Source organism: Metopolophium dirhodum, chromosome 6 (assembly GCF_019925205.1).
Source record: "Metopolophium dirhodum isolate CAU chromosome 6, ASM1992520v1, whole genome shotgun sequence".
Classification (NCBI taxonomy): domain Eukaryota; kingdom Metazoa; phylum Arthropoda; class Insecta; order Hemiptera; family Aphididae; genus Metopolophium; species Metopolophium dirhodum.
Genome location: NC_083565.1, coordinates 24860955 through 24887318, shown reverse-complemented (window position 1 = coordinate 24887318; position 26364 = coordinate 24860955). Strand labels below are relative to the sequence as shown.

Genomic DNA, 26364 nt, shown 5'->3' with positions numbered 1-26364 from the left:
ACGAAGTCTTGGATCTGATATGAATTTTGATTTTGATTTTGTTTTCGAAAATTATTTACAGGTTTTTTAGTTTATTGATTTTAATTTAAAGATATCATCAAGAAATGTTAATATTAACATATGATGGACATTTCAAGTAACTTCATTCGGTTATTCGTCTTTGAGTTACAATACCTCGATGTATTTGACAAATGAGTATATAATATACCAGATACCTACATAATATAAGCTGCAGGTCAAATCAACAAACAATGTTTAATCCTTAACTACACATTGAGGTTCCACGTAATTGTTTCTCGTATAGGTACCTACAACGATAATATATCATTGAATTCAAATTTAAAATTTACAACCATATATTACAGTGACCTCTTTGTACCTTCCGCACAGCAGATCGACACCCACATCTTCTTAGTGTTTATAATATTATACATTATAATATATAACAAATATAGTTTTATGTAGAACTATTCATTATATTTTTGAGTTGCTCATGTCCGAGTCATGTGAAGATAAAAGTATAACAATGTATCATACTTTTACAGTACCCACGATGCATTTACCCAAATTAAAAAATGTTGTCAAAATACTAACATTAGGCAGTTATAAAAAATGGATATCTACATATTAAAAAGGTTATAACATTCAAATCAAAAATTTTCTAAAGTGTTTACAAACAATTGAAAAGACATGTGTAACTATATATAATACTATATTAATATCTCTGAGTCAAAATATTTTGAAAATTGTAATATGTGTTTCCGTGCAAAATGTGTTAAATGTGAATAGCAGTGAATCACTTTTTGAGGCCCAATAAGGTAGGTTTTCTAGTTGACATTATCAAAAGTGCCAAAAAGAACAAAAAACAAAACTTAAGGAAATACGGATTTTGGTTTTTAGTGTTATCGATTAACTAGAAAGAAAAAAAAACATGTTAGAATATTGACAATATTCGTCAAAAAAATAAAATTTGCAAATTTGATCAAGTTAGCCCATTGTAAAAATGTTTTTATTTCTACTAAAGAATTTAAAGTTAAATACAAGATTCCCCATTAGTTTCTCTATTTGAACAAAAATAAAAGTTTATTATAAAGCAAATTAATATTTACCTGTTACGAATTCTCATTGAATGATTTTCTTATTTTGTTGTAATTTAAAACAAATAACTGTAAATTTAATTTACAATAAATATATAATATATTTTCACCAAATGTTTATTTCTCATTCACTTTACATGATAACATTTTCAAAGTTGAATTACTTTTGTTGTGCTATTTAAAGAAATTTTAATTTTTTTTTTTTATAATTGACGATAAAAATCGGACATTAGTGGCAGGGGTGGATTGGTCTATTGGGAAATCGGGAATCTTCCCGATGGGCTGGTTCTTGTGCGGACCGGTAGGGCTGCTACAATTATTATAATATAGTTACAAAAAAAAATATGATATTTTTATAAATTAAGCATAAAGAGTCAAATTTTTTTCAAAATTGTATGGTGTCTAAACATTCAGTGAAATTTTCTAATATCTACAGTCATTCATTTTTTAATTACAACAAAAAAAGAAAATCGTTACATAAGAAATCGAGTGAATATCAAATGTTGTAAAAATATGAACTTCAAATGCTCTTAAAATTTTAATTAGACTTTATTGTAGACAATTTGTTTCGATAAAGTTAGGAAAACTTATGAGGAATCTTGTTTTACATTTTCAAATCTCAAATTTAAAAAGAAAATTTTTTATGAATTGCTAACTTAAAATAATTTGCAAATGTTCGTTATTTTTACTTATTTTGTCAATATTTGAACTTTAAATGCTTAAAAATAAATTGTGACTATGGATTATTAATATTTTACATCTGCCTTTAAAACAATATACTAGAATACTTCTATTAAATTTTCAAGCTTTTTTAACCAACAAATAACATTTTATTGATAATTATAGAAAAAAAAAACTAAAAAACATGGAAACTGAAAATGGCCGTAAACAGCTCCAAATATTTGGAAAATGTTAGGGTGCATAAAAAATTCTTATATAAACATTCAGTCAAAATTTCATGTAACTACAGTCATTTTTTTTAGAGTTGCACCAAAAACCAAAATCGATTTTCTCAAAAACAGATTTTGCTTGAAAATTCCCGTTTTTCTTAATTTTTCTTTTGTTTTTCACGGCGCTTTTGAAAACTACCGAGAAATTTTTACTCATGACCCCCCAAAGTACCAACTAGATTCACTTTCCTATCAGAAAAAATACTATTGAAGAAAATCTAAGTATTTTTACTGACCTAAAAGGTGATGCAGACATAAAAAAAAAAATTTTAATAATAATTTTAAAAAAGAATGAAAAATTAAAAAAAAAAGCAGCTCTGCTATTCAGTAGTTAACAAGCATGTCGTTGTAATGGATGTGTTATGTTTGAATTCAATCACAAACCATTGTATACAAAAAACGATTCTGAGCGAAAACGTCGTGTCAAACTAGCATTGGTATGAAGCAATGCTCGAAATGGAAAATTGTACGAACCGGAACGCTCATAAAACTAATATGCGGAGTAAAATATTAATTTTAATTAGTGTTTACATTACAATACAATATAACTAGTTAAATAGATACAAATAATATGAGTGATTATAACTTTAAAAAAGGTGGGTAAGTGGATGTCACTCTGCTGTACAGTAGGTTACAAGTAGGTTACTGTAATGGATGGTGTTAAATTTGAATTCAATGATTTAATATCATTGAATAAAAAAATCGATTTTGAGCGAAAACTGTCAGTCAGCCTATGATATTACCAAGTAAATTTGATGATATTATTGTGAATAAAGTAATTTATATATTATAACCTATTTACGTGGAGCCTTGTTTTCAATTTTCAATCCTTAGCTAAAAAAGTTGAACATTTCATACATTTTTAACTACAAAATAATTATTAAATTATAAATTTGATAAATTTTGTTAGAATTTGAACTTTCAATGCTTATAAAAAAAATTGTACTTATGAATTTTTAATATTTTTCAACTTTTCAAAACAAATGACTGTAGATTCTTGAAAATTTCAATGAATGTTTATATTAGCATTTTCTATACACGATAACATTTTGAATGTAATTTGACACTTTTTGAGCTGTTTACGGACATTGTCTGTTTTCAATTTTTTTTATATGCATTTAAAGTTCAAATTTTGACAAAATTTATCAAATGTTCAACTTTTGTAGCTAAGGATTAAAAATTTAAAACAAGGTTTCACGTAAATAGGTTATGTATAAATGACTTTATTCACAATAATATCATCAAATATACTTGGTGATATCATAAGCTGATGGACCGTTTTTGCTCAGAATCGTTTTTCTTATACAATGATATTTTATCATTGAATTCAAATTTAACACCATCCATTACAGTGACCCACTTGTAACATACTGTACAGCAGAGCGACATCCATTTTCCCACCTTTTTTTTACTTGAACTTATATACTTTTATATAGTATACCCGCGATGACATTTTTCAAAAAATTCACAAATTCAACATACTGTAGTTATAAAGTGTACAATGAAAATGAATTACTTAATAACAATATTATCATAAAATATACTTGTTAATAGTATTACAGGTATATATATATATATATATATTTTATATCATTGAATTCAAATCCAAACTTCCCTTACAGAAACCCTACAAAAATCCTTCTGATTTACAGCAGAGTGGTAACCATCCTGACAGGCAACCATCTTTTTGCATATAAATAATATTAAAAATAATAAGTTGTAACGCTGAATAATTGTAATAATTATTAATGGTGTTTAACAAAAGTGAATTCTGTGGATTTCTTATTCAAAGTCAAGAAAAATATTAAATTTATAGAGTATAGGAATGTTGTGATATTTTAATGTGTACTATATGTTCAATATTCACTAAAAATTATACTTATTTGTTTTTTTAAAACAAAATTGATCTTGCAAATTTGCTGTAGTCAGTAGGTAGCAGCTCTCATAATCACATGTGGTTTATTCCATTAATCATTGTGGGTCTCGAAATATATGTATAATGTAGGTATACACTGTATAAATAATACACCACGAAAACTTACGTATGTTAACAAATGTTCCAAACTACAAATGAAAATAGTAACAAACACTTACAGATGGCATAAAAAAGAGTGAAATGTGCACCGGAATTGATCACTTTGTAAGGCTCCTATGAGATTCTACTTAACGATATCATGTCGGTGGAAGTTAATACAATTTTATTGTACCTACTTTTTCATTTATTTAAAATTAAGTACGCTAGCGTTGTATAAACAAATTAACTTTATTTTAACGAATAAAATTAAATAAAAAAGATTCCCTAGTCCACTCAGAATCGTTTTTTATCAAATTCAATCATTGCATTCAAATCGAATACAGTAAAATTACACGATCCTGTCCGAGGCCCGAAGGGACGATGGACAAACATCCACCACCAAAATGCGCTGACCTACTTTTTTACTATATTAATAATTATTATTAACTAATAAGTTTTTTTTAGTATTGAAAAATGTATTAAGCGCAATCAGTCCATCGACCCTAAAATGTTTAGAGCGCAATTATTGGTATATGAAAAGGTCATTTTAAGCTCATTTGATAAACTACCTATATAATCGCTGTTACCATATAAGTAGTTATTAACAAATTGTAAATAATAAAGTATTATTATTACTCAAATACGCCATACCAAATTAAATAGAGGAGGATTGCTGTAAATAAAATTATCATGTGTATAACTTGTATAGTTGTATATATTATCATCAATAATATTATTATATACAATATTTTCTAAAATAATATAATTATTTTATTTAGAAAAACACTTAACGGAAAAATTTACTTTAGTCAGTACTTACCAAATCAAATATGCAAAAGTACAAAACATTTATATTGTTTATATTTTACAGTTTACACAGTCACATGTGGTTTATCACTTTAATCGTTATAATGGGTCTAAAAAAATTATTATGTATTGCCAGGTATCTAAGTTTCATTTCAAGAAGGTCATATTATTAAATAAAAATACAAAAATACTATCTACGGGCTACGGCATCTCGAGAGGTATCCCTGAAATTTTAATATTTAAGAATTATAAGATATGAGTATAAAACAATTTACAAACAACTTACAATTTTAAAATGCCCATAACTTTGGTAAAAATCAAAATATCAAATGTGTCCTAGCAACCTATTATACAATATCTAAGTATTATTTTTGTCTTTAATAAATTTTGCATAATTTTGTTGATTCACATGATAACTTTTGCATAACACCTGTTCACGCCAAGCTAAAGCGTTTCGTGTTATACAACTCTGTGCGGCGACGACGACCGTTTTCCTTATCATCTCCCTTCACTTCAGTCAACTATCATTAATTGTAATGTGAATTATTATTATTATTATTATTATTATTATTATTATTATTATTATTATTATTATTATTATTATTATTATTGTAATAATTCGATGGTTAGAAGGTAAAAGGGCGTAAACTCGAATTTCCAAATTGTTCAGGAGAGCCGAAAAACAGTTATTTTCACATGAACTGTGTTACAACCTTAGAACATCGTATAACACTTCGATTTGAGACTTAATATGATTTATAATGAGTGTTTACGTATTTTGAATTGATTAATTGTTCATAATCATAATATATTTGTGTATTTAAAGCCAATTTAAAAAAAAATGACTCTTACGCAGTTACGCCCCAAAGATGTTCTATTGACTATAATGGCTTCCATAGCTTAATATTGTTATTTGTTTTATATTATAAGTTTAAATTTAATAAAGATTTGTAGTAAAAGTATTTCAAAAATTGTAAATATAAGCTTAAGATTTTAATCAGTGTTACGTGAAAACAATTAATTTATAATTATAATAATATTTATATTTATATTTAATAAAATCTGCAAAAAAATACACTTAAATAATAGTTCAACCATTCAAATACCTAAATAATTTCTACTTACAAATTAATATTTAAATCAATTTCGATTTCGTGTTAGAGATGTTTGAGTGTTTGACTGTTTCTAGTACCTATCAGTTTTACTGTTCTGTTCAAACGAACCGAACTTTCATTGTATTATTGTTTTTGGAAATATTTTTTTTTTAAATCTAAGTCAATAACCATATAACATACATTTTGAAAAATATATAATGTTTTTAGACAATATTGCATCGTTATAATTTTTCATCGACATACAACAATAGAGGATAACTTCAAATTGTATTATTAAAAAAAAAAAAAATAATTCCATGAACGTACCTAAACATTATACGTCAATACTAGTTCATATAATGGCTGTTTGCTGTGTAATATTCTCGGGAGCTTGGTACCTACTATCGTAGTACTGATAGTAGATAAGTGGCTACCAAGATATTATAGATGCAGGTCGCAGACACTTTATTTGATGTTGTAGTCGTGGTTGATAATAAATAAAAGACAGTTGTTGTTTATTGTGAATTTTATTATATTGTTGATAATTTTCTAAGTCCAAAATAATGCTCGTACAGAGTGGCGTGAAGGTGCTTGCACTAATGGGTGGTAGTACACGTCTGAAAACAGGCCGATTCGCGGTTCCCCGTACCCCTTGCCTATAGATACTGTATCTCGGCTCACGGATGTGGTTTGTGTGAACATCGTTCCAGCCCACGCCTTTTATGACTTCCTGTATAATTCTGTGTATTCGATTTGAGATAATCATTAATATTTTTTATATTGGATATCGTCACGTACAGCGTTGTACTAAAAATAATCATTCTACTGTTTTATATTTTTTTATATTTTGTACATTGTGGTATACAGAGCAATTATATTGTTCAGTGCGTTTCTTAAACAAGAACTAATAATGTAATATTATTTACTAACAGAAAGAACCCTTATTTCCGTTTCTATTATCCGATATATGCCGAATTACAGTATCTAAATTATAGTATAGTGTAATTATGTACCTGTGGGATTTGTTTTATTGTTAAGTAGTAACTTGCTTACTACAGCTGTATACCTCCTACCTATGTGTATTTATACCTATTTATTTTAACAGCAAAATGGTATATTGAACTCACTTTTTGAACACCGATCATGTTATTCTCGAAACAAATCATTTAAAAGTCTTATTTTAATAATGATGACAAGAGCAACAATACCATTAGAATTTAATGTTTATTCACTTTTCATCGTAAACTTGAATCTACTTGTCAAAGTAAGCAGTGTTATTGTTTATCTATTATAAATAATTTATGTAGCTCCGAAATTTATTTGGATTACTTAAAATATAAATTATTATAAATTATAATTGGCATACATTTGTATTTATTTCAGATCTTAAAACTTACATATACGGTGCTGAATGTTTTATTAACTACAATCAATCTCAAATTTAAAGAAACTGCAATATGAAAGCAAATTTATATCTTTATTAATTATGATTTGTGAATACCTATTAGGTATGATAAATAGCTAATTATTTTTGATTCTTTTAATTATTCTAAAAGTTTGTTTTTAAATCAAATAGTATTCACCTGTTATATAAAAATTGTTATTGGCAATTTTATTTATGACAGATCTTAAAATGTCTCACATGCAATATATTCTGTGTTTACACCGTACTGTCAATTGTCATCATCTTTCAATAATATTTCACCACTCATCATGCAAATGCAGTAATATTGACCTTTTTTACACCGCGACAAGTTTTAAATGTGAACACCAGGACTAGGATTTGTATGCAACAGCATGTTTTTTTTCCTACGTTCAAGTGGAGTTATAGTGAGTAATTTCGACGATTTATATTATTCTGATGAAAATGGTACTATTTTTCATGTATTTTGAATATATGGAGATTAATGCATATTTAGTACGATCGTATTCATTGTATTCAAATAACTAAACTGATCAAAGTATATAACTTGGTTTTTTTGTCAAACATAAATTTTATTTTTATAGATAAAATCCTATGGTACAATATGCGATAATAGAGTGAATAATTTGACGGAGATAGATAAACATTAAACACAGTTAATAAAAGTATGTAGGTATCAATATAAAATCCAAGATAAGATATAATTTGTCGCGTATATTACACACAATCCTAATATTTTCTACGTCGTACAAACCGTCCAGCTGTCCGTGCATTACCATTTATTAGACTGCTTTTCTGTGTGATTTAGTAAAACGATTGTGATTTTTATAGTGACAAATTACAAAATTTTGTTGTAGAATTGTAGAAAATAATATGTGGTCGTAGCATGTAGCACACGCATTTTCACTGTTTTATTTCTAAAATAATAATTAATAAATATATGAATACTAGCTGATCCCGTGCACTTCGTTACCCGTTAAATTTACAAACTGTATACGATTCAAACTTTGTTCAATTCGTCGGAGAATGAACCACACGTTTCGGGCAATGATGTTGACGAGACTGTACTCGAGCGCGGGGGCCGTGTATAATTTGTATGCAGTTGAACCATTTGTATATTTTGTAAAATTATTTTATTTGTATATTTTTGTAATTATTGTATTTGTATATTTTGTATAACTATTGAATATTTTTTATAACTATTGTATATTTTGTATAACTATATTGTATATTTTGTATAACTATTGTATTTGTGTGCATAAAATAAACCTGTTTAATAAAATATGCCCGACGTATTTTATTTCTTTTATAAGGTACGTTTTCAAATTACCTAGATTTATAAAGTTATGAAAGTTTCACTAAGACTATACTCATTTTTTAAGTCCTAAAAAAAATTAAATGCATATAATAAGGTAGTTCACCATTTTGATGAAAATGGGGTCTATAAAAAAGCTTAGTTTTTAAAAATGTTTAGAGAATAAGTAGCAATTAAATATCACACAACAATCAACTTTCAACTACTTATCGTAATATTTTTAATGCCTTACGACGGTCAATAGACGATATTAAAAAAAAAACTGTCGGATTTTGATGACTGTTTTTTTATCTGAAAGAAGAGGACTTTCTACAGCCCCACATTGAACTCTGATTTTTTATTTAACTTTTTCAAATACTTAATGGAGTAAAATAATTTGTAAAAATAGCTTAGTATTTTTCGTGAACTGTAGAATATTTCCCTTTTAATAATATAAAAATAATCGAATTGGGTTGATTGTGCAGGACAGGATAATTTATTATTCTCATAGAGTGTATTTTTGAGGACAAAATAACATTTGCACTGGATGGTCTGGATGTCATAAGAAATTACATTAGTCAATACTCAATAATAATTCTAATATTATGTTGTACACAAATATTATAAAATTTATATTAGTTATGTGTCATTATTAATTTATAATTCTTTCTCCACCATCTTAGGTTTGTATACAAAATTAACAGGGTTACCACTTACCTGTATCGAAAAAGATATCGCATCGATAAGCTGAAAATGTATCAAAGGTATACCTACAAATGTAATTGCAGGGCCGTCCCGAACTATGATTCATGGGGGGGTGTATATCTATCAATTTGCCGACTAAAAAATTTTTTTCCTCGCTTCGCTCGAATGAAACTTTACACATTGTTATCAATTTATATTATCATTTTAGATTCTGAGCGAAGCGATGAATGTATTGATTTTACAGTGATGTGTGTTTTTTTTTTTATTTTTTTTTTTATTTTTGTGTCTGTCTTCACCTTTTAGGACAGTAAAAGTGCTTGGATTTTCTTCAATAGTAACTTTTCTGATAGGAAAGTGAATCTAGTTGGTACTTTGGGGGGTCAAAAGTAAACATTTCCCAGTAGTTTTCACAAGCGACGTGAAAAACAAAAGAAAAATTAAGGAAAAACGGGAATTTTTACGCAAAATCTGTTTTCGAGAAAATCGATTTTGGTTTTTGGTGTAACTCTAAAACAAATGACCGTAGGGACATGCAATTTTGACTGAATGTTTATATTAGCATTTTCTATACACCATAAAATTTACAAAATATTTCGACTATTTTTGAGCTGTTTACGGCCATTATCAGTTTTCAATTTTTTTAGTTTTTTTTTCTATAAATATCAATAAAATTTTATCTGTTGAGTAAAAAAGCTTGAAAATTTAATAGAAGGCTCCTAGGTTATTGTTTCAAAGGCAGATGAAAAAAATTAAAAATCCTTAGTCACAGTTTTTATTTATAAGCATTTAAAGTTCAAATTTTGACAAACTACGGAAAAATCACAAAAAATAGCAAATTATTTTGAGTTGAGAATTCATAAAAATTTTTCTTTTTAAATCTAAGATTTGAAAATGTAATATAAGATTACTCATAAGTTTGTCTACCTTTATCAAAAAAAAAAATGTTTAGAAGAAACTTAAATTAAATTTTTATGAGCGTCTGAAATTTATATTTTTACAACATTTGATATTTACTCGATTTCTCATGTAACAATTTTCTTATTTTATGGTAATTAAAAAACGAATGACTGTAAACACTTGAAAATTTCACTGAATGTTTATATTAACATTTTCTATACACCATAAAATGTTGAAAATATTTTAACTCTTTTTGAGCTGTTTACGGACATTGTCAGTTTTCAATTTTTTTAGATTTTTTTCTATAAATATCAATAAAATTTTATTTGTTGGGTAAAAGAGCGTGAAAATTTAATATAAGGCTCCTGGTATATCGTTCTAATAGCAGTTGAAAAATATTATAAATACATAGGCACAATTTTTTTTTATAAGCATTTAAAGTTCAAATTTTGACAACATTTATCAAATTTATAATGTAATAATTATTTTGTGGTTAAAAATTTATAAATTTGATTTCTTCAGATTTTTCCATTAAGGATTCAAAATTGTTTGAATCATCTTGTAACATGTTAAATAAAATCTCTAGTTGAGTTTGGACTAAATCTAGATCTTTTATATTAGAGCCTGTACTATCTATTTATAACATATTGTTATCGAGAATCGAGCAGCAAGCACATTCGCATGGAACGACAATATTTCATTGTACGTTTCTTAAATAGTTTATCTTATTTTTCGAATTAATTTTTTGTCGATAATGTAAAATGATTTTAATTTTTAATGATTATGTTAGTATTATACCTAATTATATACTTATTTTGTTTTAAACTTATTTGATTTTAACAATGCTGAGGTTTTTAAAATGTTTATTATTATTTATTTTTTATGTGAACACTAAAATTATGTTATTGAAGTTTTATTAATAAAAGAAACTTTAAGTTATATTATATTTTTGCAGAGTTTGTCTATCAAATATAACTTAACATAGGTACAAAAAATTTAAAACATATTATATTACCTATTCAATTATTATAATACAGTAGTTAAATATATAGGTATTTTGTTAATTTACGTACCTATACCTACTGTCCTACAATTTCTATATGTTCACATGGCATTAATACAATCGTATTAAACCTTTTAGGTACCTAAACGACATATTTTATTAATATGAAAAATATTTAAAATTTCAAGAAAGAGGCTGTTCCGTTTCAATGGCACCCCCATTTTGTTTTCGGTATAGAGCTTTCAGTTTTTGCACACAGACGATTGGACTTGGTGCACAATTCTACACAAACGATGGGAGTTGATGCACAAACGTTTGGCGTAGTCAGAAGTTCAAATTTTGAAAGTGGGGGCAGGGCATTGAAATAGACCTCGATTTCAGCACAATGCGAGAAACACGTCATGGAGTTATTGGCTAATAACAATTGCTATAAATACACTCGTACACACGAGACTCAGACACGGAGTGTGTGTCGCGCCACCGAAGTTGCGTGTCCCATCCTCTCTAGCCGCCGGACACTGTGTCTGTGTCCGAGCCACTGATAACAAATTAAATTAAATTAGTACGTTCAGACGAGACACGCGGACTCCAGATTATTTAGATTTTTAAATTACGTAAAATTATTTTTTAATTAGTGAACACGTTATAATATAACAGTATTATATAACAGTATTTTTCGAAAAACTTATATAGTTTTATGTAAAATATGACACTGTGTACAATGAGTCTCGATACAGACAAATTTATAATCGAAATTGAGAAGCGTGTAGAATTGTGGGATACAGCAAGTCCTAATTATGCAAATAAAATAATTAAACAAAACTCATGGCTGGAAATATGTCGATTATTCCATGAAGGATATGACTCAATGGCAACAAATCAACAAAAAGAAATTTGTAAGTATTCATATAACACATTTACATTATATTTTAAGAAAGTATTAATTTATTCAAAACAAATAGGCTATACATACATAATATTATACTTTAATAGTTTAATTTATTTTTTACTTAACTATTTTACTCAGATCACTTAAAATTAAATTATATTTTTACTTATTTATGCTATCTAATTGCCAAGGAACACTTCCTTCACCCATAAAGTAATCAGCAAATTTATCACGAATTGTAGTAGGTGTTTTTCCTGAATAGTTGTCTGTTCTTTCATCTTCATCTTGAAACCCTTCATATGATAATGTGTCTTCAAACCTTAATGAATTACTATCTCGAACACGAACAAAATTGTGTAATAGTACACACGCTTTTATAATATTTTCAGCGAATGGTTCGGATACATTTAATGGCCTATGAAATATTCTCCATTTATTAGACATAATACCAAAATCACACTCAATAAATCGACGAGCTCTTGAAAGCCTATAGTTAAACACTCTTTTCTTTAGTGGTAAATTTTTTCCGGCATATGGACGCATTACATTATGACTTAAACCAAACGCTTCATCTCCCACAATTACGTAAGGCAGTTTATAGTCACTCGCTCCTGGAAGTACTGAATCTTCGGGAATGGACAGTTCTTTTTTAATCATTTTTTTGTAAAAATTTGAGTTTTTAAAAATTGACGAATCGCTATATTTACCGTAGTCTCCGATATCTACGGCGATAAAACAATAATTTGCGTCACAAACAGCTAAGAGAACAATCGAAAAAAAATGTTTATAGTTGTAGTATAATGAGCCGCTATGTGCTGGTTTGACTACCCTGATGTGTTTTCCATCAATCGCGCCAATACAGTTAGGAAAATTTGTAATGCTACAATAGAGTTCTGCAATTTCCACCCATTTTTCTTCCGTTGGCTCTGGCATATATGCATTTTTTAAATTATCCCAAATTGCAACACAAGTCTCTTGTATGATATTACTCAATGTAGATACTCCAATTCTGTAATCGTAATGAAGTTCTGTTAATGTACATCCTGTATATCTGGAAATAAAGAATATTCGACAAATAACAAAAAATGTCTTAAGACACTTCTACTAAATTTATTATTATTTTATTTATATAATTCAATAAAAATAATTAACTTACAAATAAAATATAAATTATGAAATGTTTTACACTGTAGTGCAAGAGTTACAAAGAAAATGGAAGAGTTTGAGGAATTCATTTTCTAGAGAACAGGCTAAAAGAAAGAATTTGAAATCTGGGTCAGGAGGAAGTACATAGAAAACATATGTTTATTATAATCAATTATCGTTTCTTTCTTCTTGTGCAGCAAATAAACTGACAACTTCAAATTTAAGTTCATCACATGATTCTCCAGATGAAAATGAAAATGACATTGAAGAAGTTAATAGCGACTTGAATGAAACTACTGGAGAAGTTTTAGAAAATGTTTTACGTCACAAGCCCGTCAAAAAGCAAAAAACTGTTGAAAATGAATATGAAAATGAATTTTTCAACTCTGTAACGAAAAGTTTACAAGAAAGGGAACGCAGAGAAAAAGTATACATGGAAGATCCAGATCGCTTGTTTATGTTGTCACTTGTTGATGACCTTAAGCAAGTACCTGCCCATTTAAAAATGTCAGTAAAATCGAATATTATGCAAGCTATATCTAATGGATTGCAGATGCAAAAACCTCCAGCTATGACGGCGAATTTTGATCCATATTGTCAACTTAATAAGCAGTACAGTATCCCCATGTCACCCTTAATTCATCATACACAATATAATAATCAATATCACCAACCACAATCCAGCTTTCAACAACCATTAGTGATAACAGGGGAACAACAACATAGCCCTTGTTCATCTAATCTTTCTAATCACTCATCAACATCGAGGTCAACTTCTCTATCAGAATCGTCACAAAGCTACGTCTCTCCTATTGAAACATATCCTAATCAGTCATCAAATGAACCAAATTTAGTAACATATATAAATGATTACAATATTAATGATTGATACTTTCATAACATAAATAGTGTAAAAGTAGTTAAATATTAAAATTGTTTATCTATTATTATTTAAGTAATTTCTTTAATTTTTATATTTCTGGTTGATTTATAGCAAGTTGTTTTATCATTATTATTTTATTTTAATATTATTTTTACAAAGGTGTTTATTTTTTATTTTATTTTATTTCAACTGTTCTTATATTTTATACTAGAATGTTTTAGTTTCTTTTTATATAAATTTAGATGTTATATTTATCATTTTAACTCTAATAAATTTCAGTGTTACTTATTAAAGTACGTTTTATATCTTAATTATCTATACAGATAAAAAATAAACTTACCTTAATGTTACAGCTAATCGTTCTTCCGTAGTTATCGACTTGCGCATATTTGTATCCTCTTTTCGGATATCATATTTTATAGCATCGTGCAATTCAAAAAACGAATTCCTCGACATACGAAAATAATTAAAAAACTTTGAAGGGTATTGTAAGAGATCAGGAAAACTATGTAGCAATTCGTAAATGTTCAGGAACAACTAAAAACGAAAACTGTATTATACATTTTTTTTTAATGTTATTTGGAACGCACGTAGAACGTTCTTCCATATTCGACTATAACACTCTACAATATTTTATTATTTTTTTTATTTGTGTAGGTACTGTATTCATTTCACTCAAACAAAATTATATCATAAATACTAATATTAATAAAACATATTATTTTATTACTAAAAATCACATTATTTTTTTTTACATATTTTAAAATTAATACAATATAATATTATCCTGGTATTTTATTACCCTTTAAAAAACCACATAATTATTTTTACATATTTTAAAGTTAATACAATATATTATCCAGGTAATGATGTATAGAAGTCACTGTATTGTTGAGGCATATACTTGCACATGTCTAAAAGATCTTTTTGCTTTTCTTTTGTTAAGGCCACTGGGAATTCGTAGGCTGGTGGTAAATCTTTAATAGATAAAGTATTATCATTAAAGTTGTTTTGACGTATTTGATGTAATGTCCAAGGTCTCAGTGTATTGTGACTTTCACGAATATTTACATGCTTAGGAGCATCAGCTGTCAATTTCAACCACATTGCTTGTGTTATTTTTAGATTTTTTTTGTAATATCTTGCTCTAATGCAGAAAAATCTTTAAAATCATTTTGAGACATTTCTATAATACGAAATGGTTTTTCTAATTTTGCATTAGCTATAACATATTTCCATTGTGACGGTACAAGTACTTTTGCTGTTTTTTTTTGTTTTTCAATTAAAGCGAAATCACGGTCACATGGTAAAAAACTATGGCCAGTCGAAATAAATTTTTGATTAATTTCTGTAAAATACTTGCAAAATATTAGATAGGAATACATGTTTAATATTCGCCAGTTATTATTTTGACCGACACATCTATCAGACCATATTATCAATTTCCTCTCTTCACCATGTCCAAGAATATCGTAATTATTTTCGATATAATTTAAAATACACGAAGCTATTTCTAATGAGCCTCTTTTAGCGATACATTCATACCACAAATGCATAGAAACTTCATTATTACCTACGTTATGAATTGCTAAATTATCGTTGGAAAGTTATCTCTGATAAAACATGTTAGAATGTGTAAGAGTTGGGCAAAATAATACTTGCTGTAGATCAACGCAAAGCACTACAATAGAGCTATTGAGTCTACCGATGTCTGTATCTTTTTTAAGGGCATCATACGATTGCTCAGCTTTAGAATGATGCAACTTACTATCAATTTCTATTTTTTTTCTTTCTTCCTCTGTATCAGCTGCCACTAATTTATTATAAAAAAAATCACACTGTTTGCATGTATCTGAACGCGGATAGCCGAAACGTAATTTAAAGTCTGACCGAAAAATATTTCTATAGATACGTTTACTGACATTTATATCTGGATATTTACTTTTAAACGATCGATAAAGCTTACACAAATTTAAGTCTGAACTCAAACATTGCAGGTTATCTGTAGCGATACGGCTGTAATGAGACGGTTGTCGAGGTAAACTATTTATGTGTTGTCTAATTAAATCTCTTACAGGGGCATCAATAGCATGAGGTCTATTTAAATGTTTTCCACGGTTATCCCTAGGTGTAATAATACCTAATTTAATTTTATCTTGTAGCGTCATAACACGTCTTCTTGTAATACAAAACGTATTTAAAAGAGTATTTTTAAATACCTTTAAATCACCTATGTAATATTTAAATGAACAAAATCGTCGTGATGTAGCATCTGTTTTTCCTGGTCGTCTTCTCACAGGAGCATTTACTTTTATACACTTATACAAAAAAGCAGATTGTTCATCATACGTTAACTTATAAAATTCGTCAAATAATAAAAGTTTTCTTGCTAAAGTCATTGTTGCACAACCTTGCCAAGGACATGAACTCTGGTCACAAACTTGATCCTAAAATTTTTAAAAATGTGTATAAAATATTTTTCAACATTATGTTTATTTTACTACATTCATAACATTTTTACTAACCACGGTTGGAGGTGTCTTAGCTGGTACAAGCTTTTTACTCTGAGATGTATATTCCTTCCCACTATTTCGAAGAGTTTTGTTTTTTACATTTTTCCAATCTGTCATATTGATTTTCCGTTTTCGTCCATCACTTAAACGGTTAACATCACTAGTAGATAAATTATTTAGACTTGTCATAGTTAAATTGGTAACACAATCGTGATATTCGCACGTCTCGCGTCGCGTTGACTTACTGTGAATAGTAAACGCTTAACGCACATAGCACGTTTTAATAGTCAACTAATCGCCGGTTTCGAAGTATATACACGATGATTGTGTACGATAAAAACATTCTGGGAATTTTTCGATTCTTAAAATATATCGAGATTGCTTCATAGCACGTTATTCCGCGAAAACATGAAAATTGAAAAAAATGTTACATAGCACGTTATTCCCGCCCACCCCTCAATTGATGTTTTATTAATCACAAATTTTATATTTTAATATTCAAAAGTTCACTTGAAAATGATGATAATTTATCGCTGCAACGACTATTTACATATTCCAAAATGAAATAACTTCATAGCATATTTTTCTGTCTTAGTCAAGTATCTGTAGAATGCATGCAGTTAAAAAAAAAATCAATCAATTGTGGTTAAATATATTTTAGGAAAAAATAACTGATAAATGATGGTTATTATTATTTTTAAAAATATTTTAAGTATAACCTTAAAACACCATATTTGATAGTCAAAATTGTAGCCATACTAGTTAGTATAGTCTTCATATAACAATTGGTAGTTGGAGATAACCAATAACCTTAGTTTGATATTCGCAATTATTTAATGTAATAAACTACAAAACAATTAATTTATACATGCATTTTTTTTATTACTAGATAAAATAATTAAGTATAATCCAGTTGAGGGAGACATGGTCAAAGTTTTTTCATCTGAAAATGATGGTTTGTATAGAGTAAAAATATTTAAAAAAAAATAAAGGTTGTTATGATGTTTTCTACATTGATTTTGGAAACATTGAAACAGTTCCATCAAATGTTATTTATGAATTGGCTGATGAATTGAAGAAGGTATTTTTTTATACTTATAATTTATCATTTCATTTTTAATGATTTTTGTTTGATCAAGTTTTCTATGGTTTTTATCCATATTACCATAATTTGAGTCAAGTCTGTTTTCCAGTTCATAATACAAATATAATTACTATTTATACATGTATAGTCTAATCTACATTTCTGTTTATTTTTATTTGTACAATTTCAGCCTGGAATAGTTGTTAAAATAGGACTCAGTGATTTAGAAGATATTCAAACAACTGAACAAATTCAAGATATGTTTCTAACATTTTGTGACGTTGGAAAGCCATTTATGATTGTACGTAATGTATAGGTACTATACCTATTTAAAATTATTTGAAAATAGATATGTACCTATCTTATGATTTTATAATTATAATTAATCAACTAATAAGATAAGATAATTTATTCAATGAATTAAATGTATTAAATGTTAATAATCCATTCACAATAACAAGGATTGATGCTACACAATTTTATTATTTTTATTTGATACTTATAATAATAGAAATATTTTTAGTTCAAATAGTATTTTACATACAGTCTTATAGATATTATATTTATGTTCATTATAATTTAAAGTAAAATGTTACTTAAATGTATATAATATATATTATTTTTTTTTTTTAGGTGTTCAATGGAAACTAAAAATCTATTCAAAAACCACAAAATGTTACTGAAAACGAGACAGTGTTGATAAACACACCAGAACTAGAAATCTTATCAAATATTTAATTGAGAACTGGCGATACCATTATTTGTACTAATGGTAATTATAACATTTATAGTTATATAAATTATTGAATGTAATATTTATTTAAGATAGTTAATTTAAATGTGTATAGGTAATATGACAATTAATACCAATATAAGCCATTTTAGATTCTGAGTGATGTTACTAAATGTTCTTAGAAATAGAGGTTGATATCCTATTTCTGCTTAGAATCATATTTTATATGCAATGGTTGATCATTGAATTCAAATTCAACCCATCCATTACAGTGTCTTACTAATATCTTGAAAAACTCGAAAATTATTATATTGCATAACAACTTTATTTCTTAAATTTCAATTTAATCGATTAACTGTAATAATTGATTGGTTATATTGATGTATACATGAATATAGGAAATGATTAATACATGTGTGCCTCTTAACAGTGAAATACTGCATCAATAGGGGTTTTATACTTGTTTCAGTTGTATTTTATAATTATCATTATAGTTTATAATCACATATGTCGCATGTGTTTCATTAATTTAGTTATTAAAAAATACCAAATATTTCATCTGGATAACCTCTGATATGGATGGTAATTTTCGAGGAAGGTAGAGGATACTAAAATATAAATTCTGTCCTATTTTCAAAATGTTTCCCTTTTGTAGTATGCATGCACAATTAAACGTAGATAATTTTTAAAAATAGCAACTCATTATTATCGATTTCATATATCCCTATTTTTATCAAACAACTAATGAATAAACTTTTTTTGTCTATCTCATCAATTTGCCGATTAACATCAACTTCAAAAACAAATACAGGTTTTCTTAATTATTAAAAAAAAATTTCTGGAAACATTTTTTTCAAAAGTATAGTGTTCTATATAGATTAGGTACTATTACTGTAAATTAGAACCTAAAAAATACGTTTGGAATTGTCAATTATCTAAATATATTATGTTCATTAGGTATTCATAGTGTATCTTTCAATCGTATACAAAACTAGCTGATCCCGTGCACTTCGTTGCTCATTAAGGGACCTCGCTACTTCCATCAATTTTAACTGAAAAGACCTAAATTATTGATAAAATTAAAGTAAGTTAACATTGTCAAATATTGATTCTGAAAAAAAAATTTGAACTCACCGGAAAATTATCTATAGATCCTACGAAGCACTTTGTAAAAACTAAATTTTATATTATTGTAAACTGTAATTTAAAACTTGAAAATAATCATAATTAATATTAAAAACGGAAAATGTTTCGTACGATCTACAGACACTTTTCTGCTGAATTCAAATATTTATTCAGTATAAAAACCAGACAACGTTAACTAACTTTAATTTTGTCAAAACAAATGTATGTTTTTGTACAATTCGTGTAGTGAAATTTATATGGTTATCGAGTTATTGACATGTGCATGCGTGTACGATAGAGAATACCCGCACTTAATTTCACTCACACTAATAATCATTTACAACTAACACATAGATCCCTGGCGGCTATGACAAGATTATAAATTGCCTAATGTTGCCCCTTAAATAATAACCATAGCGAGCCCAACTAAAAGTGCCAACTATAATATTATTATGTTTTATTTTATATAATGAATTACTCGACGTTGCCCGCCAACCAGTAACGATACATACCTTCGTAATTCGTATGCGAGTTGAAATTATCTATATTAAACAATAAATTCTCATTTATTTTTATCACCGAATAAAAAAAACAATTTTTTTAAAAAGTTTTTGAATCATTACATGGTAAATTAATAAAAACAATTAGTAAATTATATTATTATCTTCAATTATATAATAAGTATAGCTGTTGCCCGCGACTTCGTCCACGTCAATTTCTGTTATTATGATCGCGATTAAGAAGTTTTTAAAAGAATATATTTTAAAGTACTTCTGCGTAAATTATATTTTTAGTTTTATTTTCTTGTGGCAGTAGAACATACTGATTTTCTCCGCAACCCGATCTTGACAACGCGACATATAGTTGGTCTTGACGTAAACCGATTCCTACGTATTTAAATGTTTGCCCCTGTGGTTTATTAATTGTCACGGCAAAAGATAACTTAACTGGAAATTGAATTCTTTTAAAACTAAAAGTTAAATCATTTGGAATCATTGGTATGCGAGGTATAAGCACTGTTTGACCAACTGTTGGACCAGTCAAAACTGTTGCAACGATTTAGGAAAACACAAATGCAATCTTGTATAACATTTTCAAAGATTAGATGTAAATATATTAGTTTTTAAAATATATCCAGCATGAAATCCATCAAATAGGTGTGTTGGGCAAAGGGTATAATCTTGTTATATGTAGGTTGAGCAGCTGAACTTTTCTTGTCGCCCTGGCAAATAAAAGTATGCACCGCGACTGCGTGTAAATAATGTCTAGAATACTTTTTTTTTTGGGGGGGGGGGGGGGGGTTAAGGCTTCGACTACTAGGTCATTAGCCTGTGGTACTGTAGGGGAATACATTATTTGCGTTGACTATTATTTACGAAACTTCATTTCGTATAGAGGTATACCTAATACGTATTGCAACTTAAATTTGTAAAAAAAAAATGGATGAAAATGTATCTAGATAAAAAACACATATTATTATACAGTTTTTAGGTTTTTAATGTAAACACGTCATATTTATAATTGTTTAGTTAACATAATTTATAATATTGTATATAAAAATACAATATAGATTAAATTAATACATTTGGATAAAAAAAAGTAACGTCTAACGCATATTAATATATTGGACATTGTAAATTACTTAGACATTTAATTTTATTGTTTAAGGAAATATTGTCTTTTTTTGATAAATTTGATTTATTGCAAAAAACATAATGATCAGCAAAGATAGTTAAATCTAAAAAAATTGACAGTTTATTTGGTTTGGTTTTGAACATACTATCCAGGGCTTAGCACCCGAATCATTTATTCGGGTTTCGGGTGCTAGATGTATTCGGGAGTTCAAACACCAGGATAAAAAATTCAAAAAATTGTTCGGGTTTTGATAACCGTTATTATTCGGGTTAATATTAGTTAATACGGGTTTTTAGTAATCTAAAAAATACACAACTTTTGAAGTCTGAACCCACAAAAAAATTTCAAGCCTAATAAAATGTAAAAAAAAAAAAAATGATTTATGTTATTTATAATAAAATATTTAAATATACATCCCTAACACGAATCCGCAATTTATGTTATACGCCAACCCCTCAGATAACTAATGTATAGGTAGTTACATTTCCTTAAGAATCTACACGAAATAAGACAACGGGAAATTAATTAGGTAGATACCTTTTTATTTACCACTTGCCAAGTCGACGGATATAATTAGTTACCTAACTAAAATGTTTAAATAGGTAGGCCATAGGTGCCATAGTGGCGTTGAGCCGTAGAGAAATGAATTATAATATAAATTATGATTTTCCAATTACCGGAAATAACTGGTAAATGTAGGCATGAATTACGACACGAATTAGACAGTCCGACGTTGTTAACATAGGAAGGAAAATGTTGGTATAGTGTAAGCAGTGTTCGGACTTATATAGATAAATATATAGATAATTATTTGTTCATCTTTTATCTTATCTAGATAAATAGTTACAAGGTATCTAAACGTTCATCTTAGATAATTTTCTTACTCATCTAAATGAATTCATCTAGATACATTTTTTATTGATAAAAATCCCAAAATTATACAAAGGCATTTAAATATTTATACAGATTCTCAAACCAAGTTTATGGTTTATAAATAATGTAATTATTTTTATTTGTATCATCATTATTATTATTATGTTCCTAGTGCCCAACTAAAAAATACCTAAATTTAAAACCAATTTAAATTTTATACCATCTAAAATGTGTATAATATAATTTATGGTACATCACTATGTATACCAAACTCTAAATACACACACTAACAAACAATGTTTAACACTACTATCATAAAACAAGGTATACCTACCCACTTATAAATTATAACATGCCATAATAGTATATTTAACAACACTGATGAATGATTATATGGATGTACAGGACTTACGGGAACTGTACATAGTACATCCTTCCTGGTGTTTCTGTATCAAAATGTATAAATTATAAATTATAAGCTTTTGTCGTAACCTATTATATTAAACGAGATAAATAAGTATCAGTGAACGCAACAAGTCAAAATTGCCGCCAATCGTATATAACCATGGATTGACATAATATGGTTTATACCGCTCTTGGAGATTGAACCCGGCGTGCCATCGTCGGCTGCACACGCGGCCACGTCAGCCACGAACACGGATCATGGACCAATGGCGTCCTTATTGTTGTATACACAACGTCCCTGTTACATCTTATCACTTTCAATCGCCAATAACCTATATAAATATATTTTATTCACATACGAATTTCTAAATTTCCAATGTGTAATTTATAGTCTTAAAATTTTCTTCATCCTTACTTGTTCACTTCGCTGGACTTTAATACCTTATAGCGGACTGGAGTACTGGGATCTGGAACCATAGTGAGTATAAGTAGTGTGCGCTAGACGACATGGCTAAATACACTGGTATAATCTAAACTGCATGCATGTTCCTATTATTAATTAGGTATACTTGGTTAGCACCATATTTATGTTTAATTATGACGTACACCTATCTGTGTTTTATGATGGACAACACCAACAAGCAGACGACGTAGCACTGCAGATGCACAGAACCAAGTTTAGAACATACCAGTGTGTTTATCTGTGTTAGAGAATCTCATATATAGGCTCTGAGTGTGGTGTGTGGCTATACTTTATACTATTGTGTTTTTCTCGGCTGGAGACAATTATTACTATAATTCCGAGTAGACATTTAATAACCATAAAGTCTAAGTCGTTTTATTTTATTTAATTCCAGTTTAGACAAGCCTGTCTAAAGCCTATAAAGCGTTAGCATTATGCATAGGCCTAACGCTGTTGTGATTGCACTGTTCGCTTTTCGCTATACTAATGATCGTCTTCATATTATCTTTTGTATATTTTTTCTAAATACTTCCCAAGGATAGAAAACTGAATTATTAAAAAAACAACAATACAACACAAAAATACTGTTAATAACTAGATGTGTAAATATATTTATACTATATTCATTCTTATTTACCTACTTATTACAATATATTTTTTATTTTGGCGTTGAATTTTCAACCATGTATATTGGATGATTATGGGACATTTGTAATAACTATGATTTTAATTTAATCAGGAAAATCCTATTTTTCAATTTTACATTTAAAAGGTTTCTAGTTACTGAATTGATAAGTACTTTAATAACGAATCACCACCTAATATATATTTTTTTATTCGCGCAACAGCAGATTAATAAAGCTAAATATGAGCCCCTATATTCCATTTTAAATATAATAAAAAATATTTATTTTTATTATGTGGCAATTATAACTATTTATAACTATACATTTACTTAATAAAAAAAAATGTATTAAATTATTATTATTTTTTTTTTTTTTAAGACTATGATGACCAACCGTTATGAATGTTATGAAAATATGCTGTCTAAATTCCGGATTAAAGACTTACAAACATTATTGGGAGCTTTTGGTCAAAATACTTTAGGACGAAAACCTGAATTAAAAGATCAGGCACTTGAATTATTAAGAACTAGATCAACTGGCTTTAACCAAACTGCATATGTAGCAAAAATATCTGAACTATATTATCTATCATCTCCTGAAACTGTAGCCCAAATCAAGTTCAAAAAATTACCATTTTATGAGGTAATTGACGAGGTTCTTCAGCCGACTTTTCTAGCTGGCACTGACAAGTGCACATTACAGAACGTTCCTAGAGGTAGCAATATATTTTATTATTTATCTTAAGTTTATTATATTTATAATAAGTGTCTTATTTATTTAGATATGAAAGAAACGCAATTAAAATTTTTTGTGTCACTTGAGAATGTCAATCTTGTTGCCATGAATCGTGATGTTTCCCCAGGAAAAAATGATTATATTTATCAATTCCAGATTCGAATTAGTCAGTTAGTGGAACCTATGACTAATGAGGTAACAGATTTTATGCCTCTTGGACTACAAATCCGGTTTGGTGCGAAAGCATGTCCATTACCACCTACTGCTCCTAATACTCGGCCAGGAGCTGAATCCAGACGATCTCCAAGACCTATAAATTGCACTCAACTTGTCAAACTTTCTCCAGTCACTCCCAACGTGATCTGTATCAATTGGACTCCTGATGGAAAAAATTACGTTATGTCTATTTATCTGGTAAAAAGATTAACTTCAGAAACCTTGATACAAAGACTTCGAGATAAAGGAGGTAGGAGTTCAGAACAGACCAAAAACTATATAATTAAAAAATTAGCAGATGTGGATCCAGATTTGGCCACCACATCGTATCGATTTTCCTTGGTGTGCCCATTGGGTAAAATCAGAATGAAAATGCCTGCCAAATCTATCCATTGTGATCATTTACAATGTTTTGATGCTTGCACGTTTATATTGATGAACGAAAAAAAGCCTACTTGGATGTGCCCTACATGCAATAAGCCCTGTTTGTATGATGACATACAAATAGAAAACTATTTTTTGAATGTTGTGTCTAGCCCAAATTTAAAAGACAGTAGTAAGGAAATTGAAATTTTAGCTGATGGCACATGGATAGTTTATGAAGAAAAGAAAGAGACGAAAACCGCAAATAGTACTCCTGATGCAAAATTAAAACCTATTGATTCTGTGGATTTAGATAGCGACGAAGAAAAATCCTTTGATATGAATGTAGAACACCCTGAAACTGAAACTGTCAAACATCAAGAAAATGAAAACTTAAGCTTTGTCGATTTGACATTAAGTGACAATGAAGAAGAACCACCAAAAGAAAAAGATAAACATGAAAATGAGGGCGCCAGCTGCTAATGCTATACAACCAGTTACTGTAGTTGATTTAAAACCACAAGCTCAAGTACAGCGGCAACAAGCTGTTACTAGTTCTGAGCAAGGAGTAGTAATTGAAATAGACATACAAGATAAAATTAATTCTTAAAATGTTATATTTAATAAATGTTAAGATAATAATATCCTTCTTTTTTATATTGTATTTAATTATTTATTATTTTAATACAATTTTAATTAAATATAGTGACAATACACGCTCTTTAAAATACTACTTATGTCAGTGGTCTCAAACTCAAATTACCAACGGGCCCATATATCAATTATATGTCAAAGGTTCGAGAGTAATACACTTTTTTACTCATCTTAATACTAAATCAAAAATAACAAAATAGTTGTATACAACATTTATTTATTTCATTTATTATACGTAGTATTTTTTTTTAAATTAATATAATTATAATATTTATTGTGGTCCATATTTTTGAGACCACCGACTTACGTAATGATTGGCATGCAGAATATATTATATTCTATCTCAAGATAAAATACCCCAAACAACATGTTTCCGTCTGGCAGCATACATCTTCCTTTTTTAATAATTAAAAAATATAAATTGATAAAACAATTAGTATTAACTGAAATGCAGGATGATGGGTCCCCCAGCACACATGATTGAATTTATTTTACAACGATTCGTTCTTTTCTATTTCATTTTTATTCTGTGTCTTCAATCACCTATCAGGACAGTACAAATGGTTCAAATTTCTACTTCAGCCTCTTTTCTGATAGGAAAGTAAATCTAGTTGGTACTTTTTGGGTCAAAACTCAAAAGTAAGAAATTCCCAGTGGTTCTCAAAAGCGTCATGAAAAACAAAAGAAAATTAACAAATTAAAGTAATTTTTACACAAAACCAGTTATCTACAAAATT

At 28.1% G+C, this 26364-nt stretch overlaps 1 protein-coding gene and 2 pseudogenes across 1 annotated transcript; 2 read left to right on the top strand and 1 right to left on the bottom strand.

Annotated features, from left to right (window-relative positions):
- Positions 1 to 13230: 13230 nt before the first annotated feature.
- On the top strand, positions 13231 to 14387 carry LOC132947292 (uncharacterized; annotated as a pseudogene).
- A 1174-nt stretch (positions 14388 to 15561) lies between these two features.
- LOC132946049 (uncharacterized) lies at positions 15562 to 17154 on the bottom strand (annotated as a pseudogene).
- A 5806-nt stretch (positions 17155 to 22960) lies between these two features.
- Positions 22961 to 25617, top strand: LOC132947093 (E3 SUMO-protein ligase PIAS3-like). The gene is given in 4 exon segments (XM_061017290.1): positions 22961 to 23048; positions 24038 to 24374; positions 24441 to 25441; positions 25443 to 25617. Coding segments are annotated over 3 exon segments (1476 nt in total). The 5' UTR covers positions 22961 to 23048; positions 24038 to 24040; the 3' UTR covers positions 25584 to 25617.
- Positions 25618 to 26364: the final 747 nt, after the last annotated feature.